The sequence below is a fragment of the Scyliorhinus torazame genome, chromosome 13 (assembly GCF_047496885.1).
Source record: "Scyliorhinus torazame isolate Kashiwa2021f chromosome 13, sScyTor2.1, whole genome shotgun sequence".
NCBI lineage: Eukaryota > Metazoa > Chordata > Chondrichthyes > Carcharhiniformes > Scyliorhinidae > Scyliorhinus > Scyliorhinus torazame.
In genome coordinates, this window is record NC_092719.1 from 98,702,950 (window position 1) to 98,728,251 (window position 25,302).

General features: G+C 53.1%; 1 protein-coding gene across 3 annotated transcripts in view; it reads right to left on the reverse strand.

Annotated features, from left to right (window-relative positions):
• LOC140388204 (cyclin-dependent kinase 16-like) overlaps positions 1-25,302 on the reverse strand; it is a 688,814-nt gene that overhangs the window by 341,014 nt on the left and 322,498 nt on the right. For all 3 annotated transcript variants that reach the window (XM_072471989.1, XM_072471990.1, XM_072471991.1), the window contains one exon: positions 14,122-14,242. In XM_072471989.1, coding sequence (XP_072328090.1) covers positions 14,122-14,242 — 121 coding nt within the window. The remainder of the gene's footprint in view (positions 1-14,121; positions 14,243-25,302) is intronic.

The window sequence follows — 25,302 nt, forward strand, 5'->3', positions numbered from 1 at the left end:
CTCTGGAGAGGCATTGGCTCTCTGGAGAGGCATTGGCTCTGTGAAGGGGCATTGGCTCTCTGGAGGGGCATTTGCTCTCTGAAGGGGCATTGGCTCTCTGAAGGGGCATTGGCTCTCTGAAGGGGCATTGGCTGTCTGAAGGGGCATTGTTTCTTTGAAGGGGCATTGGCTGTCTGAAGGGTCATTGGCTGTCTGAAGGGTCATTGGCTCTCTGAAGGGGCATTAGCTCTCTGAAGGGGCATTGGCTCTGTGAAGAGGCATTGGTTCTCTGAAGGGGCATTGGTTCTCTGAATGGCCATTGGCTCTCTGGAGAGGCATTGGCTCTCTGAAGGGGCATTAGCTCTGTGAAGGGGCATTGGCTCTGTCAAGGGGTATTGGCTGTCAGAAGGGGCATTGGCTCTGTGAAGAGGCATTGGCTCTCTGAAAGGTCATTGGCTCTCTGAAGGGGCATTGGCTCTCTGAATGGGCATTGGCTCTGTGAAGGGGTATTGGCTCTGTGAAGGGGCTTTGGCTCTCTGGAGAGGCATTGGCTCTCTGAAGGGGCATTGGCTCTCTGGAGAGGCATTGGCTCTCTGGAGAGGCATTGGCTCTCTGAAGGGGCATTGGCTCTCTGGAGAGGCATTGGCTCTCTGGAGAGGCATTGGCTCACTGGAGAGGCATTGGCTCTCTGAAGGGGCATTGGCTCTCTGGAGAGGCATTGGCTCTGTGAAGGGGCATTGGCTCTCTGGAGAGCCATTGGCTCTCTGGAGAGGCATTGGCTCCCTGAAGGGGCATTGGACCTCTGGAGAGGCATTGGTTCTCTGGAGAGGCATTGGCTCTCTGAAGGGGCATTGGCTCACTGAAGAGGCATTGGCTCTCTGAAGGGGCATTGGCTCTCTGAAGAGGTATTGGCTATCTGAAGGGGCATTGGCTCTCTGAAGAGGCATTGGCTATCTGAAGGGGCATTGGCTCTGTGAAGGGGCATTGGCTCTGTGACGAGGCATTGGCTCTCTGAAGGGGCATTGGCTCAGTGAAGAGGCATTGTCTCTCTGAAGGGGCATTGGCTCTCTGAAGGGGCATTGGCTGTCTGAAGGGCCATTGGCTCTCTGGAGAGGCATTGGCTCTCTGAAGGGGCATTGGCTCTCTGAAGGGGCATTGGCTCTCTGAAGGGGCATTGGCTCTCTGAAGTGGCATTGGCTGTCTGAAGGGGCATTGGCTCTGTGAAGAGGCATTGGCTCTCTGAAGGGGCATTGGCTCTCTGGAGAGGCATTGGCTCTCTGAAGGGGCATTGGCTCTCTGAAGGGGCATTGGCTCTGTGAAGAGGCATTGGCTCCCTGAAGGGGCATTGGAACTCTGGAGAGGCATTGGTTCTCTGGAGAGGCACTGGCTCTCTGAAGGGGGAATGGCTCTCTGGAGAGGCATTGGCTCTGTGAAGGGGCATTGGCTCTGCGAAGAGGCATTGGCTCTCTGAAGAGGTATTGGCTCTCTGAAGGGGCATTGGCTGTCTGAAGGGCCATTGGCTCTCTGGAGAGGCATTGGCTCTCTGAACGGGCATTGGCTCTCTGAAGAGGTATTGGCTCTCTGAAGAGGCTTTGGCTATCTGAAGGGGCATTGGCTGTCTGAAGGGCCATTGGCTCTCTGGAGAGGCATTTGCTCTCTGAACGGGCATTGGCTCTCTGAAGAGGCATTGGCTCTATGAAGGGGCATTGGCTCTCTGAAGGGGCATTGGCTGTCTGAAGGGCCATTGGCTCTCTGAAGTGGCATTGGATCTGTGAAGAGGCATTGGCTCTCTGAAGGGGCATTGGCTGTCTGAAGGGGCATTGGCTCTCTGAAGGGGCATTAGCTCTCTGAAGGGGCATTGGCTCTGTGAAGAGGCATTGGTTCTCTGAAGGGGCATTGGTTCTCTGAAGGGGCATTGACTCTCTGAAGAGGCATTGGCTCTCTGAAGGGGCATTGGCTCTCTGGAGAGGCATTGGCTCTCTGAAGGGGCATTGGCTCTCTGAAGGGGCATTGGCTCTCTGAAGGGGCATTGGCTCTCAGGACAGGCATTGGCTCTGTGAAGGGGCATTGGCTCTGTGAAGGGGCATTGGCTCTCTGAAGGGGCATTGGCTCTCTGAAGAGGTATTGGCTATCTGAAGGGGCATTGGCTCTCTGAAGAGGTATTGGCTATCTGAAGGGGCATTGGCTCTCTGAAGAGGCATTGGCTCTCTGGAGAGGCATTGGCTCTCTGAAGGGGCATTAGCTCTGTGAAGTGGCATTGGCTCTGTGAATGGGCATTGGCTGTCTGAAGAGCCATTGGCTCTCTGAAGGGGCATTGGCTCACTGGAGAGGCATTGGCTCTCTGAAGGGGCATTGGCTCTCTGAAGGGGCATTGGCTCTCTGAAGGGGCATTGGCTCTCTGAAGGGGCATTGGCTCTGTGATGGGGCAATGGCTGTCAGAAGGGGCATCGGCTCTGTGAAGAGGCATTGGCTCTCTGAAAGGTCATTGGCTCTCTAAAGCGGCATTGGCTTTCTGAAGGGACATTGGCTCTGTGAAGGGGCATTGGCTCTCTGAAGAGGCATTGGCTCTCTGAAGGGGCATTGGCTCTCTGGAGAGGCATTGGCTCTCTGAAGGGGCATTGGCTCTCTGAAGGGGCATTGGCTCTCTGAAGGGGCATTGGCTCTCTGGACAGGCATTGGCTCTGTGAAGGGGCATTGGCTCTGTGAAGAGGCATTGGCTCTCTGAAGGGGCATTGGCTCTCTGAAGAGGTATTGGCTATCTGAAGGGGCATTGGCTCTCTGAAGAGGTATTGGCTATCTGAAGGGGCATTGGCTCTCTGAAGAGGCATTGGCTCTCTGAAGGGGCATTGGCTCTGTGAAGGGGCATTGTCTCTGTGACGAGGCATTGGCTCTCTGAAGGGGCATTGGCTCTGTGAAGAGGCATTGTCTCTCTGAAGGGGCATTGGCTCTGTGAAGAGGCATTGTCTCTCTGAAGGGGCATTGGCTCTCTGAAGAGGTATTGGCTGTCTGAAGGGCCACTGGCTCTCTGGAGAGGCATTGGCTATCTGAAGGGGCATTGGCTGTCTGAAGGGGCATTGGCTCTCTGGAGAGGCATTGGCTCTCTGAAGGGGCATTGGCTCTCTGAAGGGGCATTGGCTCTCTGAAGCGGCATTGGCTCTGTGAAGAGGCATTGGCTCTCGGAAGGGGCATTGGCTCTCTGGAGAGGCATTGGCTCTCTGGAGAGGCATTGGCTCTCTGGAGAGGCATTGGCTCCCTGAAGGGGCATTGGACCTCTGGAGAGGCATTGGCTCTCTGGAGAGGCATTGGCTCTCTGAAGGGGCATTGGCTCTCTGGAGAGGCATTGGCTCTGTGAAGGGGCATTGGCTCTGTGAAGGGGCATTGGCTCTGTGAAGGGGCATTGGCTCTCTGAAGGGGCATTGGCTCTGCGAAGAGGCATTGGCTCTCTGAAGAGGTATTGGCTCTCTGAAGGGGCATTGGCTGTCTGAAGGGCCATTGGCTCTCTGGAGAGGCATTGGCTCTCTGAATGGGCATTGGCCCTCTGAAGAGGCATTGGCCCTCTGAAGAGGCATTGGCTCTCTGAAGGGGCATTGGCGCTCTGAAGGGGCATTGGCTGTCTGAAGAGGCATTGGCTCTCTGAATGGCCATTGGCTGTCTGGAGAGGCATTGGCTCTCTGGAGAGGCATTGGCTCTGTGAAGGGGCAGTGGCTCTCTGGAGGGGCATTTGCTCTCTGAAGGGGCATTGGCTCTCTGAAGGGGCATTGGCTCTCTGAAGGGGCATTGGCTGTCTGAAGGGGCATTGTTTCTTTGAAGGGGCATTGGCTGTCTGAAGGGTCATTGGCTGTCTGAAGGGTCATTGGCTCTCTGAAGGGGCATTAGCTCTCTGAAGGGGCATTGGCTCTGTGAAGAGGCATTGGTTCTCTGAAGGGGCATTGGTTCTCTGAATGGCCATTGGCTCTCTGGAGAGGCATTGGCTCTCTGAAGGGGCATTAGCTCTGTGAAGGGGCATTGGCTCTGTCAAGGGGCATTGGCTGTCTGAAGAGCCATTGGCTCTCTGAAGGGACATTGGCTCTGTGAAGAGGCATTGGCTCTGTGATGGGGCATTGGCTGTCAGAAGGGGCATTGGCTCTGTGAAGAGGCATTGGCTCTCTGAAAGGTCATTGGCTCTCTGAAGGGGCATTGGCTCTCTGAATGGGCATTGGCTCTGTGAAGGGGTATTGGCTCTGTGAAGGGGCTTTGGCTCTCTGGAGAGGCATTGGCTCTCTGAAGGGGCATTGGCTCTCTGGAGAGGCATTGTCTCTCTGGAGAGGCATTGGCTCTCTGAAGGGGCATTGGCTCTCTGGAGAGGCATTGGCTCTCTGGAGAGGCATTGGCTCACTGGAGAGGCATTGGCTCTCTGAAGGGGCATTGGCTCTCTGGAGAGGCATTGGCTCTGTGAAGGGGCATTGGCTCTCTGGAGAGCCATTGGCTCTCTGGAGAGGCATTGGCTCCCTGAAGGGGCATTGGACCTCTGGAGAGGCATTGGTTCTCTGGAGAGGCATTGGCTCTCTGAAGGGGCATTGGCTCACTGAAGAGGCATTGGCTCTCTGAAGGGGCATTGGCTCTCTGGAGAGGCATTGGCTCTCTGAAGGGGCATTGGCTCTCTGAAGGGGCATTGGCTCTCTGAAGGGGCATTGGCTCTCTGAAGTGGCATTGGCTGTCTGAAGGGGCATTGGCTCTGTGAAGAGGCATTGGCTCTCTGAAGGGGCATTGGCTCTCTGGAGAGCCATTGGCTCTCTGGAGAGGCATTGGCTCCCTGAAGGGGCATTGGACCTCTGGAGAGGCATTGGTTCTCTGGAGAGGCACTGGCTCTCTGAAGGGGGAATGGCTCTCTGGAGAGGCATTGGCTCTGTGAAGGGGCATTGGCTCTGCGAAGAGGCATTGGCTCTCTGAAGAGGTATTGGCTCTCTGAAGGGGCATTGGCTGTCTGAAGGGCCATTGGCTCTCTGGAGAGGCATTGGCTCTCTGAACGGGCATTGGCTCTCTGAAGAGGTATTGGCTCTCTGAAGAGGCTTTGGCTATCTGAAGGGGCATTGGCTGTCTGAAGGGCCATTGGCTCTCTGGAGAGGCATTTGCTCTCTGAACGGGCATTGGCTCTCTGAAGAGGCATTGGCTCTATGAAGGGGCATTGGCTCTCTGAAGGGGCATTGGCTGTCTGAAGGGCCATTGGCTCTCTGAAGTGGCATTGGATCTGTGAAGAGGCATTGGCTCTCTGAAGGGGCATTGGCTGTCTGAAGGGGCATTGGCTCTCTGAAGGGGCATTTGCTCTCTGAAGTGGCATTGGCTCTGTGAAGAGGCATTGGTTCTCTGAAGGGGCATTGGTTCTCTGAAGGGGCATTGGCTCTGTGAAGGGGCATTGGCTCTCTGGAGAGGCATTGGCTCTCTGAAGGGGCATTAGCTCTGTGAAGCGGCATTGGCTCTGTGAATGGGCATTGGCTGTCTGAAGAGCCATTGGCTCTCTGAAGGGGCATTGGCTCACTGGAGAGGCATTGGCTCTCTGAAGGGGCATTGGCTCTCTGAAGGGGCATTGGCTCTCTGAAGGAGCATTGGCTCTCTGAAGGGGCATTGGCTCTGTGATGGGGCAATGGCTGTCAGAAGGGGCATCGGCTCTGTGAAGAGGCATTGGCTCTCTGAAAGGTCATTGGCTCTCTAAAGCGGCATTGGCTTTCTGAAGGGGCATTGGCTCTGTGAAGGGGCATTGGCTCTCTGAAGAGGCATTGGCTCTCTGAAGGGGCATTGGCTCTCTGGAGAGGCATTGGCTCTCTGAAGGGGCATTGGCTCTCTGAAGGGGCATTGGCTCTCTGAAGGGGCATTGGCTCTCTGGACAGGCATTGGCTCTGTGAAGGGGCATTGGCTCTATGAAGAGGCATTGGCTCTCTGAAGGGGCATTGGCTCTGTGAAGGGGCATTGGCTCTGTGACGAGGCATTGGCTCTCTGAAGGGGCATTGGCTCTGTGAAGAGGCATTGTCTCTCTGAAGGGGCATTGGCTCTGTGAAGAGGCATTGGCTCTGTGAAGAGGCATTGTCTCTCTGAAGGGGCATTGGCTCTCTGAAGAGGTATTGGCTGTCTGAAGGGCCACTGGCTCTCTGGAGAGGCATTGGCTATCTGAAGGGGCATTGGCTGTCTGAAGGGGCATTGGCTCTGTGACGAGGCATTGGCTCTCTGAAGGGGCATTGGCTCTCTGAAGAGGCATTGGCTCTATGAAGGGGCATTGGCTCTCTGAAGGGGCATTGGCTGTCTGAAGGGCCATTGGCTCTCTGAAGTGGCATTGGATCTGTGAAGAGGCATTGGCTCTCTGAAGGGGCATTGGCTGTCTGAAGGGGCATTGGCTCTCTGAAGGGGCATTAGCTCTCTGAAGGGGCATTGGCTCTGTGAAGAGGCATTGGTTCTCTGAAGGGGCATTGGTTCTCTGAAGGGGCATTGGCTCTGTGAAGGGGCATTGGCTCTCTGGAGAGGCATTGGCTCTCTGAAGGGGCATTAGCTCTGTGAAGTGGCATTGGCTCTGTGAATGGGCATTGGCTGTCTGAAGAGCCATTGGCTCTCTGAAGGGGCATTGGCTCACTGGAGAGGCATTGGCTCTCTGAAGGGGCATTGGCTCTCTGAAGGGGCATTGGCTCTCTGAAGGGGCATTGGCTCTCTGAAGGGGCATTGGCTCTGTGATGGGGCAATGGCTGTCAGAAGGGGCATCGGCTCTGTGAAGAGGCATTGGCTCTCTGAAAGGTCATTGGCTCTCTAAAGCGGCATTGGCTTTCTGAAGGGGCATTGGCTCTGTGAAGGGGCATTGGCTCTCTGAAGAGGCATTGGCTCTCTGAAGGGGCATTGGCTCTCTGGAGAGGCATTGGCTCTCTGAAGGGGCATTGGCTCTCTGAAGGGGCATTGGCTCTCTGAAGGGGCATTGGCTCTCTGGACAGGCATTGGCTCTGTGAAGGGGCATTGGCTCTATGAAGAGGCATTGGCTCTCTGAAGGGGCATTGGCTCTCTGAAGAGGTATTGGCTATCTGAAGGGGCATTGGCTCTCTGAAGAGGTATTGGCTATCTGAAGGGGCATTGGCTCTCTGAAGAGGCATTGGCTCTCTGAAGGGGCATTGGCTCTGTGAAGGGGCATTGGCTCTGTGACGAGGCATTGGCTCTCTGAAGGGGCATTGGCTCTGTGAAGAGGCATTGTCTCTCTGAAGGGGCATTGGCTCTGTGAAGAGGCATTGTCTCTCTGAAGGGGCATTGGCTCTCTGAAGAGGTATTGGCTGTCTGAAGGGCCACTGGCTCTCTGGAGAGGCATTGGCTATCTGAAGGGGCATTGGCTGTCTGAAGGGGCATTGGCTCTCTGGAGAGGCATTGGCTCTCTGAAGGGGCATTGGCTCTCTGAAGGGGCATTGGCTCTCTGAAGGGGCATTGGCTCTCTGAAGGGGCATTGGCTGTCTGAAGTGGCTTTGGCTGTCTGAAGTTGCATTGGCTCTGTGAAGAGGCATTGGCTCTCTGAAGGGGCATTGGCTCTCTGGAGAGGCATTGGCTCTCTGGAGAGGCATTGGCTCCCTGAAGGGGCATTGGACCTCTGGAGAGGCATTGGCTCTCTGGAGAGGCATTGGCTCTCTGAAGGGGCATTGGCTCTCTGGAGAGGCATTGGCTCTGTGAAGGGGCATTGGCTCTGTGAGGGGGCATTGGCTCTGTGAAGGGGCATTGGCTCTCTGAAGGGGCATTGGCTCTGCGAAGAGGCATTGGCTCTCTGAAGAGGTATTGGCTCTCTGAAGGGGCATTGTCTGTCTGAAGGGCCATTGGCTCTCTGGAGAGGCATTGGCTCTCTGAATGGGCATTGGCTCTCTGAAGAGGCATTGGCTATCTGAAGGGGCATTGGCTGTCTGAAGGGCCATTGGCTGTCTGGAGAGGCATTGGCTCTCTGAACGGGCATTGGCTCTCTGAAGAGGCATTGTCTCTCTGAAGGGGCATTGGCTGTCTGAAGGGCCATTGGCTCTCTGAAGGGGCATTGGATCTGTGAAGAGGCATTAGCTCTGTGAAGAGGCATTGGCTCTCTGAAGGGGCATTGGCTCTCTGAAGGGGCATTGGCTCTCTGGAAGGGCATTGGCCCTCTGAAGAGGCATTGGCTCTCTGAAGGGGCATTGGCTCTCTGAAGGGGCATTGGCTCTCTGAAGAGGCATTGGCTCTCTGAAGGGGCATTGGCTCTCTGAAGGGGCATTGGCTCTCTGAAGGGGCATTGGCTGTCTGAAGTGGCTTTGGCTGTCTGAAGTGGCATTGGCTCTGTGAAGAGGCATTGGCTCTCTGAAGGGGCATTGGCTCTCTGGAGAGGCATTGGCTCTCTGGAGAGGCATTGGCTCCCTGAAGGGGCATTGGACCTCTGGAGAGGCATTGGCTCTCTGGAGAGGCATTGGCTCTCTGAAGGGGCATTGGCTCTCTGGAGAGGCATTGGCTCTGTGAAGGGGCATTGGCTCTGTGAAGGGGCATTGGCTCTGTGAAGGGGCATTGGCTCTGTGAAGAGGCATTGGCTCTCTGAAGGGGCATTGGCTCTGCGAAGAGGCATTGGCTCTCTGAAGAGGCATTGGCTATCTGAAGGGCCATTGGCTCTCTGGAGAGGCATTGGCTCTCTGAATGGGCATTGGCTCTCTGAAGAGGCATTGGCTATCTGAAGGGGCATTGGCTGTCTGCAGGGCCATTGGCTGTCTGGAGAGGCATTGGCTCTCTGAACGGGCATTGGCTCTCTGAAGAGGCATTGTCTCTCTGAAGGGGCATTGGCTGTCTGAAGGGCCATTGGCTCTCTGAAGGGGCATTGGATCTGTGAAGAGGCATTAGCTCTGTGAAGAGGCATTGGCTCTCTGAAGGGGCATTGGCTCTCTGAAGGGGCATTGGCTCTCTGAAGAGGCATTGGCTCCATGAACAGGCTTTTGCTCTCTGGAGAGGCATTGGCTCTCTGAAGGGGATTGTTTCTCTGAAGAGGTATTGGCTATCTAAAGGGGCATTGGCTGTCTGAAGGGTCATTGGCTGTCTGAACGGTCATTGGCTCTCTGAAGGGGCATTAGCTCTCTGAAGGAGCACTGGCTCTGTGAAGAGGCATTGGCTCTGTGAAGGGGCATTGGCTCTGTGAACAGGCATTAATTAGCTCTCTAAAGTGGCATTGGTTCTCTGGAGAGGCATTGGCTCTCTGAAGGGGCATTGGCTCTCTGAAGGGGCATTGGCTGTCTGAAGGGGCATTGGCTCTCTGAAGGGGCATTAGCTCTCTGAAGGGTCATTGGCTCTGTGAAGGGGCATTAGCTCTCGGAAGGGGCATTGCATCTGTGAAGAGGCATTGGCTCTGTGAAGGGGCATTGGCTGTCTGAAGGGGCATTGTCTCTGTGAAGGGGCATTGGCTATCTGAAGGGGCATTGGCTGTCTGAAGGGGCATTGGCTCTGTGAAGGGGCATTGGCTCTGTGAAGCACAAACCAGCTGTCCTCTCACTCGTGTTTGCACCACTCTCACTCTAACAATGCCCTTGGTGTTGCCACTCGGCCAGCCCACTCCTGCTGAAATGGTGCAGTCTGAAAGAAGACCCCGAGCTGCTCAAGGCTGTTCCTGCGAGGCTATCTGCAGCCTTCCACCAGCCACTGGGAATGTGGAGTAGGAGCAACAGGACAGGCATGGGCACACTGAAGACGGACACCAGGGTGAAGAGTTTGTTGATCTTTGTGGAATTAAGTAACATTTGCACTACACAAGTGCCAGGTAATGATCATCTCCAACAAGAGAGAATCTAACCATCGCCCCTTGACGTTCAGGGGCATTATTCTCGCTGAATCCCCCGCCATCAACATCCTGGGGATTAACAGTGATCAGAAACTGAACTGGACTAACCATATTAATACTGTGGCTACCAGGGCAGGTCAAAGGCTGGGAATCTTGCGGTGAGTAACTCACCTCCTGACCCCCCTAAAGCCTGTCCACCATCTACAAAGCACAAGTCAGGAGTGCAGTGGAATAATCTCCACTTGCCTGGATGAGTGCAGCTCCAACAACACTCAAGAAGCTCAACACCATCCAGGACAAAGCAGCCTGCAAACCCCACACCACCGGCTCACAGTAGCAGCTGTGTGTACCATCGACAAAACTCACTGCAGCAACTTGGTAAACCTCTTTGACAGCACTTTCCAAACCTGCCACCTGGAAGGGCAGCAGGCAAGAATATACAAGGGTTAAATGAAGAGTGTAGGAGGGGTGCCAAAAGCAGCACCAGGCAGAATGGGGGATGGAGGAGGAGGAGAAGGAAGGAGTGAACGGGAGGAGGGGATGGAAGGGGGGGAAGGGAGGAGAGGTTGGAGGAAGGGATGGGAGGAAGGGATGGAAGGAGTGGGTGGAAGGAGAGGTTGAGAGGAGAGGATGGGAGGAGAGGATGGGAGGGCGGTGTGTGAGGAGGGGGTGTGGGGAGGGGATGGGAGGAGGGGATGGGAGAAGGAGATGGGAGGAGGGGTTGTGAAGAGGGGTTGTGAAGAGGGGATGTGAGGAGGGGGTGTGGGGAGGAGGTGTGAGGAGGGGATGTGTGGAGGGGATGGGATGGGAGGAGGGGTTGTGAAGAGGGGGCGTGAGGAGGAGGTGTGGGGAGGAGGTGTGGGGAGGGGGTGTGGGAGGGGGAGTGAAGATGGGGTGCGAGGAGGGGGTGTGAGGAGGAGGTGTGGGGAGTGGGTGTGGGGAGGGTGTGTGAAGAGGGGGTGTGGGGAGGAGGTGTGGGGAGGAGGTGTGGGGAGGGGGTGTGGGGAGGGGTGTAAAGAGGGGGTGTGAGGAGGAGGTGTGGGGAGTGGGTGTGAGGAGGGTGTGTGAAGAGGGGGTGTGGGGAGGAGGTGTGGGGAGGAGGTGTGGGGAGGGGGTGTGGGGAAGGGGTGTGAAGAGGGGGTGTAAGGAGGAGGTGTGGGAGGGGGTGTGGGGAGGAGGTGTGAAGAGGGGGTATGAGGAGGAGGTGTGGGGAGGGGGTGTGGGGAAGGGGTATGGGGAGGGGGTGTGAAGAGGGGGTGTGAGGAGGGTGTGTGTGTGGAGGAGGTGTGGGGAGGGGGTGTGGGGAGGGGGTGTGGGGAGGGTGTGTGAAGGGGGGATGTGAAGAGGTGGTGCAAGGAGTGGTTGTGAGAAAGGGGTGAGAGGAGGGGATGGGAGGAGGGAATGGAAGGCGGGTGTGTGAGGCGGGGGTGTGAGGAGGGGGTGTGGGGAGGAGGTGTGGGGAGGAGGTGTGGGGAGGAGGTGTGGGGAGGAGGTGTGGGGAGGAGGTGTGGGGAGGGGGTGTGGGGAGGAGGTGTGGGGAGGGGGTGTGGGGAGGGGGTGTGAGGAGGGGGTGTGAGGAGGGGGTGTGAGGAGGGGGTGTGAGATGGGGGTGTGAGGAGGGGGTGTGAGGAGGGGGTGTGGGCAAGGTGTGTGAGGAGGGGGTGTGAGGAGGGGGTGTGAGGAGGGGATGTGGGGAGGGGGAGTGGGAGGGGGTGTGAGGACGGGGTGTGGGGAGGAGGTGTGGGGAGGGGGTGTGAGGAGGGTGTGTGGGAGGGGGTGTGAGGAGGGGGTGTGGGAGGGAGTGTGAGGAGGGGGTGTGAGGAGGGGGTGTGAGGAGGGGGTGTGAGGAGGGTGTGTGAGGAGGGTGTGTGTGGAGGGGGTGTGAGGAGGGGGTGTGAGGAGGGGGTGTGGGGAGGGGGTGTGGGAGGGGGAGTGGGAGGGAGTGTGAGGAGGGGGTGTGGGGAGGAGGTGTGGGGAGGAGGTGTGGGGAGGGGGTGTGAGGAGGGGTTGCGAGGAGGGGTTGTGAGAAAGGGGTGAGAGGAGGGGATGGGAGGAGGGAATGGAAGGCGGGGGTGTGAGGAGGGGGTGTGAGGAGGGGGTGTGAAGAGGGGGTGTGAGGAGGGGGTGTGGGAGGGGGTGTAAGGAGGGGGTGTAAGGAGGGGGTGTGAGGAGGGGGGGTGTGGAGGGGGTGTGGGGAGGAGGTGTGGGGAGGGGGTGCGAGGAGGGGGTGTGGGGAAGAGGTGTGAAGAGGGGGTGTGAGGAGGGGGTGTGAGGAGGGGGTGTGGGGAGGGGGTGTGGGAGGGGGTGTGAGGAGGGGGTGTGAGGAGGGGGTGTGTGGAGGGGGTGTGGGGAGGAGGTGTGAGGACAGGGTGTGAGGAGGGGGTGTGGGAGGGGGTGACGGAGGGGGTGTGAGGAGGGGGTGTGGGGAGGAGGTGTGAAGAGGGGGTGTGAGGAGGGGGTGTGGGGAGGGGGTGTGCGAGGGGGTGTGAGGAGGGGGTGTGGGGAGGGGGTGTGGGGAGGAGGTGTGGGGAGGGGGTGTGGGGAGGGGGTATGGGAGGGCGTGTGAGGAGGGGGTGTGGGGGAGGGGGTGTGGGGAGGAGGTGTGAGAAGGGGGTGTGGGGAGGAGGTGTGAAGAGGGGGTGTGAGGAGGGGGTGTGAGGAGGGGGTGTGGAGAGGAGGTGTGGAGAGGAGGTGTGGAGAGGAGGTGTGAAGAGGGGGTGTGAGGAGGGGGTGTGCGAGGGGATGTGGGGAGGGGGTGTGAGGAGGGGGTGTGAGGAGGGGGTGTGGGGAGGGGGTGTGGGGAGGAGGTGTGAAGAGGGGGTGTGGGGAGGGGGTGTGAAGAGGGGGTGTGAGGAGTGGGGAGTGAGGAGACGATGGGAGGAGGGGAGGTGCAAGGAGGGGGAGCGAGGAGGGGAGGAGACAAGAGGAGGGGAAGAGATGCGAGGAGGGGAGGGGGAGGGGAGGAGGAGGGAGGGGAAGATGGCTGGGCTAATCATACAAGCAGCAGACAGCATTGTAAAAAGAGCTAGTTTCCAGTTTGAGCTATTTTAGGAGGAAACCATTTACACTGAGATTTCAATGATATTTTCATTTAGAACAAAGAACAAAGCAAATTACAGCACAGGAACAGGCCCTTCGGCCCTCCCAGCCTGCGCTGATCCAGATCCTTTGTCTAAACCTGTCACCTATTTTTCAAGGATCTACTTCCCTCTGTTCCCCGCCCGATCATATATCTGTCTAGATGCATCTTAAATGATGCTATTGTGCCTGCCTCTACCACCTCCGCTGGCAAAGCGTTCCAGGCACCCACCACCCTCTGCATAAAAAACTTTCCACGCACATCTCCCTTAAACCTTCCCCCTCTCACGTTGAAATCGTGACCCCTTGTAATTGACACCCCCACTCTTGGAAAAAGCTTGTTGCTATCCACCCTGTCCATACCTCTCATAATTATATAGACCTCAATCAGGTCCCCCTCAACCTCCGTCTTTCCAACGAAAACAATCCTAATCTACTCAACCTTTCTTCACCTAGCACCCACCATACCAGACAACATCCTGGTGAACCTCCTCTGCACCCTCTCTAAAGCATCCACATCCTTCTGGTAATGTGGCGACCAGAACTGCACGCAGTATTCCAAATGTGGCCTAGCCAAAGTCCTATACAACTGTAACATGACCTGCCGACTCTTGTACTCAATATCCCGTCCGATGAAGGCAAGCATGCTGTATGCCTTCTTGACCACTCTATCGACCTGCGTTGCCACCTTCAGGGTACAATGGATCTGAACTCCCAGATATCTCTGTACATCAATTTTCCCCAGGACTCTTCCATTGACCGTATAGTCCGCTCTTGAATTAGATCTTCCAAAACGCATCACCTCGCATTTGCCTGGATTGAACTCCATCTGCCATTTCTCTGCCCAACTCTCCAATCTATCTATATTTTGCTGTATTCTCTGACAGTCCTCCTCGCTATCTGCAACTCCACCAATCTTAGTATCATCTGCAAACTTGCTAATCAGGCCACCTATACCTTCGTCCAGATCATTTATGTATATCACAAACAACAGTGGTCCGAGCACGGATCGCTGTGGAACACCACGAGTCACCTTTCTCCATTTTGAGACACGCCCTTCCACCACTTCTCTCTGTCTCCTGTTGCCCAGCCAGTTCTTTATCCATCTAGCTAGTACACCCTGAACCCCATACGACTTCACTTTTTCCATCAACCTGCCATGGGAAACTTTATCAAACGCCTTACTGAAGTCCATGTATATGGCATCTACAGCCCTTCCCTCATCAATTAACATTGTCACTTCCTCAAAGAATTCTATTAGATTTGTAAGACATGACCTTAACAGAAGAATGGACTCTCACCACATGTCGATGGGTGTGGAATACTCCGTGGAGCCCAACAGAACATCCGGGGGGCGATACCACAGTGTCACCACCTCATTGGAGTAGGTCTTTGTCGGCACTGACTTGGCTCTTGCCAATCCTGGAGGAGAAAAGGGAGATCAAATTACACAGATACACACACTCATACCCAAACCCCTACACACACACACACAATCATACCCAAACCCCTACACACACACTCATACCCAAAGCCCTACACACACACACACTCACACCCAAACCCCTACACACACACACTCATGCCCAAACCCCTACACACACACACACTCATACCCAAACCCCTACACACACACACTCATACCCAAACCCCGACACACACACACTCACACCCAAACCCCTACACACACACACACTCATACCCAAACCTCTACACACACACACTCACACCCAAACCCCTACACATACACACACACTCATACCCAAACCCCTACACACACACACACACTCATACCCAAACCCCTACACACACACACACACTCATACCCAAACCCCTACACACACACACATAAGAACATAAGAACTGGGAGCAGGAGTAGGCCATCTGGCCCCTCGAGCCTGCTCCACCATTCAATGAGATCATGGCTGATCTTTTGTGGACTCAGTTCCACTTTCCGGCCCGAACACCATAACCCTGAATTGTCTTTATTCTTCAAAAAACTATCTATCTTTATCTTAAAAACATTTAATAAAGGAGCCTCTACTGCTTCACTGGGCAAGGAATTCCATAGATTCACAACCCTTTGGGTGAAGAAGTTCCTCCTAAACTCAGTCCTAAATCTACTTCCCCTTATTTTGAGGCTATGCCCCCTAGTTCTGCTTTCACCCGCCAGTGGAAACAACCTGCCCACATCTATCCTATCTATTCCCTTCGTAATCTTATATGTTTCTATAAGATCCCCCCTCATCCTTCTAAATTCCAACGAGTACAGTCCCAGTCTACTCAACCTCTCCTCGTAATCCAACCCCTTCAGCTCTGGGATTAATCTAGTGAATCTCCTCTGCACACCCCCCAGCGCCAGTACGTCCTTTCTCAAGTAAGGAGACCAAAACTGAACACAATACTCCAGGTGTGGCCTCACTAACACCTTATACAATTGCAGCATAACCTCCCTAGTCTTAAACTCCATCCCTCTAGCAATGAAGGACAAAATTCCATTTGCCTTCTTAATCACCTGTTGCACCTGTAAACCAACTTTTTGCGACTCATGCACTAGCACACCCAGGTCTCTCTGCACAGCAGCATGTTTTAATATTTTATCATTTAAATAATAATCCCTTTTGCTGTTATTTCTACCAAAATGGATAACCTCACATTTGTCAACATTGTATTCCATCTGCCAGACCCTAGCCCATTCACTTAGCCTATCCAAATCCCTTTGCAGACTTCCAGGATCCTCTGCACTTTTTGCTTTACCACTTATCTTAGTGTCGTCTGCAAACTTGGACACATTGCCCTTGGTCCCCAACTCCAAATCACCTATGTAAATTGTGAACAGTTGTGGGCCCAACACTGATCCCTGAGGGACACCACTAGCTACTGATTGCCAACCAGAGAAACACCCATTAATTCCCACTCTTTGCTTTCTATTAATTAACCAATCCTCTATCCATGCTACTACTTTCTGCTTAATGCCATGCATCTTTATCTTATGCAGCAACCTTTTGTGTGGCACCTTGTCAAAGGCTTTCTGGAAATCCAGATATACCACATCCATTGGCTCCCCGTTATCTACCGCACTGTTAATGTCCTCAAAAAATTCCACTAAATTAGTTAGGCACAACCTGCCCTTTATGAACCCATGCTGCGTCTGCCCAATGGGACAATTTCCATCCAGATGCCTCGCTATTTCTTCCTTGATGATAGATTCCAGCATCTTCCCTACTACCGAAGTTAAGCTCACTGGCCTATAATTACCCGCTTTCTGCCTATCTCCTTTTTTAAACAGTGGTGTCACGTTTGCTCATTTCCAATCCGCCGGGACCACCCCAGAGTCTAGTGAATTTTGGTAAATTATCACTAGTGCATTTGCAATTTTCCTAGCCATCTCTTTTAGCACTCTGGGATGCATCAGGTCCAGGAGACTTGTCTACCTTTAGACCCATTAGCTTGCCCATCACTACCTCCTTGGTGATAACAATCCTCTCAAGGTCCTCACCTGTCATAGCCTCATTTTCATCAGTCACTGGCATGTTATTTGTGACTTCCACTGTGAAGACCGACCCAAAAAACCTGTTCAGTTCCTCAGCCATTTCTTCATCTCCCATTATTAAATCTCCCTTCTCATCCTCTAAAGGACCAATATTTACCTTAGCCACTCTTTTTTGTTTTATGTATTTGTAGAAACTATTACTATCTGTTTTTATATTCTGAGCAAGTTTACTCTCATAATCTATCTTACTCTTCTTTATAGCTTTTTTAGTAGCTTTCTGTTGGCCCCTAAAGATTTCCCAGTCCTCTAGTCTCCCACTGATCTTTGCTACTTTGTATGTTTTTTCTTCAATTTGATACTCTCCCTTATTTCCTTAGATATCCATGGTCGATTTTCCCTCTTTCTACCGTCCTTCCTTTTTGTTGGTATAAACCTTTGCTGAGCACTGTGACAAATCACTTGGAAGGTTCTCCACTGTTCCTCAACTGTTTCACCATTTCACTGTTTCACCTTGCTCCCAGTCTACCTTAGCTAGTTCTTCTCTCATCCCATTGTAATTTCCTTTGTTTAAGCACAAAACACTAGTGCTTGATTTTACCTTCTCACCCTCCATTTGTATTTTAAATTCCACCATATTGTGATTGCTCCTTCCGAGAGGATCCCTAACTATGAGATCCTGAATCAATCCTGTCTCATTACACAGGACCAGATCTAGGACCGCTTGTTCCCTCGTAGGTTCCATTACATACTGTTCTAGGAAACTATCGCGGATACATTCTATAAACTCCTCCTCAAGGCTGCCTTGACCGACCTGGTTAAACCAATCGACATGTAGATTAAAATCCCCCATGATAACTGCTGTACCATTTGTACATGCATCTGTTATTTCTTTGGTTATTGCCTGCCCCACCATAATGTTACTATTTGGTGGCCTATAGACTACTCCTATCAGTGACTTTTTCGCCTTACTATTCCTGATTTCCACCCAAATGGATTCAACCTTGTCCTCCATAGCACCGATGTCATCCCTTACTGTTGCCCGGATGTCATCCTTAAATAACAGAGCTACACCACCTCCCTTATCAACCACTCTGTCCTTCCGAATAGTTTGATACCCTTGGATATTTAACTCCCAGTCATGACCACCCTTTAACCATGTTTCAGTAATGGCCACTAAATCATAGTCATTCACAATGATTTGCGCCATCAGCTCATTTACCTTATTCCGAATACTACGAGCATTCAGGTAAAGCACACTTATGTTGGCTTTTTTACCTCTGTTCTGAATCTTAACACCTCGATCAGTAACCTCTCCTAAGTTATATTTCCTCTTAACCTTTCTCCTAATTTTCCTTGTCGTTGAACCCATATCTTCATGTAACAACCTGCCGCGTCGCTTACCGTTAATGCTTTCACTTCCCGTTTTATTCCTTTTAGTATTCCTTGTCCTATTCACTGAGCTCCCCTCAGTCACTGTACCTTGTACTGTCGCCCTTTTTGATTTTTGACTATGGCTTCTTGCCTTACACTTTCCCCCTTACTGCCTTTTGTTTCTGTCCCTGTTTTACTACTTTCCAACTTCCTGCATCGGTTCCCATCCCCCTGCCACATTAGTTTAAACTCTCCCCAACAGCTCTAGCAAAAAAAAACCCTAGGACATCGGTTCCAGTCCTGCCCAGGTGCAGACCATCCAGTTTGTACTGGTCCCACCTCCCCCAGAACCGGTTCCAATGTCCCAGGAATTTGAATCCCTCCCTCTTGCACCATCTCTTGAGCCACGCATTCATCCTCCCTACCCTGACATTCCTACTCTGACTAGCTCGTGGCACTGGTAGCAATCCTGAGATTACTACCTTTGAGGTCCTACTTTTTAGTTTAACTCCTAATTCCCTAAATTCAGCTTGTAGGACCTCGTCCCGTTTTTTACCTATATCGTTGGTGCCTATGTGCACCACGACAGCTGGCTGTTCACCCTCCCCACCCAGAATGTCCTGCAGCCGCTCCGAGACATCCTTGACCCTTGCACCAGGGAGGCAACATACCATCCTGGAGTCTCGATTGCGTCCGCAGAACCGCCTGTCTATTTCCCTTACAATTGAGTCCCCTATCACTATAGCCCTGCCATTCTTCTTCCTGCCCAGCTGCGTAGCAGAGCCAGCCACGGTGCCATGAACTTGGCTGCTGCTGCCTTCCCCTTGTGAGCCATCTCCCTCAACATCATCCAAAGCGGTATATCTGTTTTGCAGGGAGATGACCGCAGAGGACATCTGCACTGCCTTCCTACTCGTGCTCTGTCTTTTGGTCACCCATTTTCTATCTCCCTCAGTACCTTTCACCTGCGGTGTGACCAACTCGCTAAACGTGCTATCCACGACATCCTCAGCATCGCGGATGCTCCAAAGTGAATCCATCCGCAGCTCCAGAGCCGTCAAGTGGTCTAACAGGCGCTGCAACTGGATACACTTCTTGCACGTGAAGGAGCCAGGGACAGTGACGTGTCCCTGAGCTCCCACATCGCACACGAGGAGCATGACACGGGTCTGAGATCTCCTGCCATGTCTTAAACCTTCGGTTAACTTCAACAATTACAATTTCCAAAAAAAAATTAAATAAATAAATAAACAATGAAGAAAAAATAAAATAAATATACCAATGAAAAGAAACAGAAAAACAGAAACACTACTTACCAGTCACTTACCAGGGATAAAAAGCACCTCCTCCCCACCCAGCTTTGAATTCCCACCTAGATTCAAATTCCCAAACTCACTCTTGGTTCTGTCTCACTCTGGCTGTGTCTTCTCTGGCTCACTGGGAGAACTCACTGGGAGTGAGTTTACAAGTTGCTCTTTTTAAACTGTCCTGAATTGACTCCCCTCCCCCACCTGCTTTTAGATTAAGGGAAATTTAAGTGACTGACACTTAACTGCCAACCAGTTACGTGAGTGGGTGGGGCAGCCCTTGTTAACCTACACTGCACAATTCTAGCTTAATTTAAATTAATTTAAACTCCTGAAATTTAAAAGGAGCTGCCTTACTGATTTAATTCAATTCCCACCTAGATTCAAATTCCCAAACTCACTCTTGTTTCTGTCTCACTCTGGCTGTGTCTTCTCTGGCTCACCGGGAGAACTCACTCTCATACCCAAACCCCTACACACACACACACACCCACACACACACCCATTCCCACACACACTCCTGTTATATTACCTTTGGTGGTAATATGTTGTGTTCTTTGCCTTTTAATTCAGAATGGTCTGAAGAGTTGATGACAAAGAAACCACCAATCTTTAGATTGAATCAAAACTAATTTATTGGATAACGATTATGAAGTTTGCACCCGCTACTGAGCTATAACTAGTAATAAAGTAATGTTGAATCTCTCTAGCAATAATCTATAATCTAGTAATCACTAACAATATACTTGTGTTAACTCTCTCTAATCTAAACAACTCCTCGTGCTGTGATCAATCTCTCTCCTTTGCTAACTCTTACGAAACTATCCAGCATTCCCTGAGGTCTGATATTTATACTGGGAACTGGTGGTGCCCTCTAGTGCTTGAGTTACACTGAGATATAATAATTAATCCTTCACTGGCGTACCTATATACATATCATTACATCCCCCTTTTTCTTTTAACATTTCTTTTCTGTGTACAAAGGATAAAATGTATAATATTATGACAATACATGTTATGTATATTACTTTGAAATGTAGTGAAAAGTCAATAACAAAAAAAAAGTTCAACAGGAACGATTCACAAATCTAGTCTGTCCGGCTTCCTATTTTTCCTGGTTGACATTCTTAAACCACGAAGAGGAGTCGCAGAAGTTTTTACAGACCCCTGTGAATCTTCATGAACTTGCGAATTTGTCATTGTATCATTGAAAATACTTTCATGCAGTTGTAAATCTGGAAAGATGTTGTGTTGTTTGAGTTTCTGTCGTGCTTGGCGATTGTGTCGAACGTTGTTCCCTCAGCTGTCTGAACGATATAGGAACGTGGTGCTGTTTGTCTATCAACATTTGCACAGTAAGAAGTCTTGCAACATCAGGTTTGTTTCAAATCACTAGTTTTCGGAGCACTGCTCCTTCCTCGGGTGAATGAAGAGGTATGTTCCAGAAACATACGTACAGACAAAGTCAAAGATGCAAGACAATGCTTTGAATGGGAGTATTTGCAGGTAATTAAGTCTTTCCAGATCCAGAGATAGGGGTAATCCCAGGTTAAAGAGGTGTGAATTGTCTCAAGACAGGACAGTTGGTAGGATTTTGCAGGCCAGATGGTGGGGGATGAATGTAATGCGACATGAATCCCAGGTCCCGGTTGAGGCTGCACTCATGTGTGCAGAACTTGCCTATAAGTTTCTGCTCGGCGATTTTGCGTTGTCGCGCGTCCTGAAGGCCGCCTTGGAGAACGCTTACCCGGAGATCAGAGGCTGAATGCCCTTGACTGCTGAAGTGTTCCCCGACTGGAAGGGAACATTCCTGCTAGGCGATTGTCACACGATGTGCGTTCATCCGTTGTCGCAGCGTCTGCATGGTCTCGCCAATGTACCACGCTTTGGGACATCCCTTCCTGCAGCATATGAGGTAGACAACATTGGCCGAGTCGCACGAGTATGTACCGCGTATCTGGGGGGTGGTGTTCTCACGTGGAATGGTGGTACCCATGTTGATGATCCGGCACGTCTTGCAGAGATTGCCATGACAGGGTTGTGTGGTGTCGTGGTCACTGTTCTGAAGGCTGGGTAGTTTGCTGCAAACAATGGTTTGTTTGAGGTTGCGCAGTTGTTTGAAGGCAAGTAGTGGGGGTGTGGGGATTACCTTGGCAAGATGTTCATCTTCATCGATGGTGTGTTGAAGGCTGCGAAGAAGATGTCGTAGTTTCTCCGCTCCGGGGAAGTACTGGATGACGAAGGGTACTCTGTCGGTTGTGCCCCGTGTTTGTCTTCTGAGGAGGTCGGTGCGTTTTTTTTTAGAGATCTCTGCAGATCTGACCAAGGAACACACCCGCCAACTCAACAGGCTGATCAAGACCTTGGATCCAGACCTATGTGCTCTCATCTCACGTACTCCCCGCATTGCAGATCTCTACTGCCTCCCAAAAATACACAAGGCCAACACACCAGGCCATCCTATCGTTTCAGGCAATGGGACCCTGTGTGAGAACCTCTCTGGCTACATCGAGGGCATCTTGAAACCCATCGTACAAGGAATGCCCAGCTTCTGTCGCGACACGATGGACTTCCTACAGAAATACAGCACCAATGGACCAATTGAACAAGGAACATTCCTCGTCACAATAGACGTCTCAGCACTTCTACACCAGCACCCCCCATGACGACGGCATTGCTGCAACAGCCTCAGTACTCAACACCGACAACTGCCAATCTCCAGACGCAATTCTGCAACTCATCCGCTTCATTCTGGATCACAACGTCTTCACCTTCGACAACAACTTCTTCATCCAGACACACGGAACAGCCACACACAGACACACACACCCATACCCACACGCACACATACCCACACACATACCCACACACACACACACACCCACACACACACACACCACACACACACACACCCCCACACACACACACACATACCCACATCCACACACACATACCCCCACACACACAAACACACATACCCACACCCACCCACACACCCACAAACACACACATACCCACACCCACACACACACATACCCACACACACATACCCACACCCACACACACACATACCCACAAACACATACCCACACCCACACACACACATACCCACAAACACATACCCACACACACACACAAACCCACACCCACACCCACCCACACACACACACCCACACCCACACCCACCCACACACACACCCACACCCACACACACCCACCCACACACCCACATACACACACACACACCCACACCCACACACACCCACACCCACACACACATACAGACCCACACACACCCACACACACACCCACACACCACACACACACACATACCCACACACACACACACATACCCACACACACACACCCACACACAGACCCCCCACACACACCCACACACAGACCCCCCACACACACACCCACACACAGACCCACCCCCCCACACACACGCCCAAACACACATACCCCCCCCACACACACACGTACATACCCACACACATACCCCCCCCCCCCACCCCCACCCCCACCCCCACACACTCTCACACATAGATGGTGAAAAATATAGAAATACAAGGAAATGGATTGTCCATTGGGTGGCACAGTGGTTAGCACTGCTTCCTCACAGTGCAAGGTACCCGGGTTCAATTCCGACCTCGGGTGACTGTCTGTGCGGAGTCTGCACATCCTCCCCGTGTGTGCGTGGGTTTCCTCCGGGTGCTCCGGTTTCCTCCCACAGTCCAAAGATGTGCAGGTTAGGTGGATTGGCCATGATAAATTGCCATTAGTGTTCAAAATTGCCCTTAGTGTTGGGTGGGGTTACTGGGTTATGGGGATCGGGTGGAGGTGTTGACCTTGGGTAGGGTGCTCTTTCCAAGAGCCGGTGCAGACTCGATGGGCTGAATGGCCTCCTTCTGCACTGTAAATTCTATGATTCTATGATTTCAGAGACTAAGGGCGGGATTCTCCGTCGTCCGACACCGGGGTCAGGAAAGGCGATTGGGCGGAGGATTGGTCATGAGGCCAGAATCGTGGCCAGTGCCGGGCGCCCAACCGAATGCCATACTCTGGTGCCTCAAGAGCAGCGCCAATGCATTCTACTCCGCATATATAGTAAACGCCGTCGGCACATCATTAACAATGCTCCGACTCCGCCGGGGGAGAACTACCGACGTCCTGTTTTACTTGTGGTTTCAAAAATTGGGAAACTGGTGCCATGGCAATGAGGGAGAGAGAGGTAGGATATGCAGAGGTGCGGCTGTAGGCAGTGATGACGGTCCGCTCTGCGATGAGCTCTGTTGCTCCCTATCATATGACAATGTCTGGCTCCTGCCCACGGTAGCCTGGGTGCTCCTTGCATGCATGGTCCCACCGAACACTTGGGGTGGCGATGAGCAGTGGCTGACCTGGGGGCATGGCCCATGCCCACCTCCAATGGCCAGCCACCACACCGCCCCCACCCAGTGCCCCCCTGCAGCCAGACCAGCCCATACGTCACACCCTTCTGACAGAGCACCGAGGCAGGTTGGAATGTTTGTGAACAGGTGAACAGGTGTTTATTATGCACATGTTTATACAAGTTTGTGCCCTAGCCCCTAATGGTATCCTGTGTGCTGCACCCGTGCCAACTTAACTGGTGTCTAATTCTCTGGCCTTAAGAGTGCGAACGCTATTCCCAGGTGGATCCCCAGGCAGTACATCAGGAGTGGAGACATCCCTCTGCGATTCCCGCCCTGTGACCTGGCAGCCGTCTTCTGCAGCGACCGGGCATAGATGGGCCCAGCAGTCTCTCGGGTGTCCCAGGTGGCGTGGTGGCACCCTGTTCTGCCCACTGCCCATCAGTTGTGCCAGGGACAGGGGGGGAGCGGAATCTGAGGCACTGTGGTGTTCCAGCAGCCCCACTGCAGAGGTCACCAGCAAGAGGCCCCATCACTTCCTCCTCCCTCAGGGTGCCCGGGCTAATTCTTGGGACTGGGATGCGGGTGGAACTAACCCCTCAGGCTCCCCCGCCACCTGAACCCGCCAGTCCTGGAGGTCCACACCCATCTCGATCAGAGTCCCAATGCTCACGGCCATGGAGCACAAGGAGTAGACCACCTCCCTCTGGGACTGTGTCAACCCCCGACCGGGCCAGGGATGTGGAGGGCAGAGTGCCAGGGGGAACAGACAGGGAAGGGTGTGGGGATGGGAGAGGGGAGGTGGGGGAGGAGGCATGCAGGCAAGGGTCTGAAGTGCAGACTGGGGCCACCGTATAGCCTATTGGATCTGGTTGGGCACAGGAATGCACACCATGCTAACATATCTGGCTATCACCTCCTGCAGCCAATGGCTATCGGAATCCAGCCAGGAGTGGTGGCCTTCATCCTGGCCGACAAGGATGGGTATGGCCAGGGCCCCTTCAAAGCTTTCCAGGCAACTAAACCGCATCTTCAGGATGCCGAAGCACTGCTCAATCACAGCCCTGGTCGCGGCATGGACCCCACACTGCTCCGGATAGGGGTCATCAGCCATGACCACAGCGGATAACCGATTGCCCAAGAACTAACCCCACAGCCGGGAATGCGCCTCGAAGAGGCCAGGAACCACCGAGCGTGCCAGGTGTCATTCACACTGGTGGATCATCCCCTGAACCTGGAGCATCTCACCGATGGCGGCGAACCCCACTGGCCGGGCATCCTGGTGACTCAGTCCACATTGAAGCTGACGTATTGTGTAGACTGGGCATACAGGGCCTCCGTCGTGGCGCGGATGTACCTGTGCACCGAGGTCTGCGAGACCTCGGACAGGTCCCACTCGGCGACTGTCCCCATGAAGGCTATCGGGAGCAGGTATCCTTCCTCAAATCCCCGCAGTTCCTGGTGTACCATGATCCGGCAAATGTGCCAAATGGTCTCCCTAATCAGTCGGAGTCTTTGACGACACGCCCAGTCCGGCGGGTCCTCGAAGAATAGGCGCTGCTGGTACACAGGAGGCCTGATGCAGCGCCACCTTCCCACCGCCTCCTTGGCCTGTTGGGTTCTGTTCTCTGGGGAAATCTCCACTGCTGCAGGGCCCACCCTGAGCAGCTCCTGCTCTTACTGCCTCAGTGCATTCCATCAGGCTGCAGTGGCAAGGCAGATGCCAACCATTCCTGGTTGGATTCCAAAATCCATTGTCTGCAGGGGGTGAAAGGCAGACATGTTAGCATGGTGAATAACCCTGTTCCCAAACAGGTTCAACGGATTACACGGTGGCCCTAGCCTACACTGTAGCCCCTGCCCCCAGATGTCCCCCTCCCCCATCTCCCTTCCCCACACCACCTGACCACTCCAAAC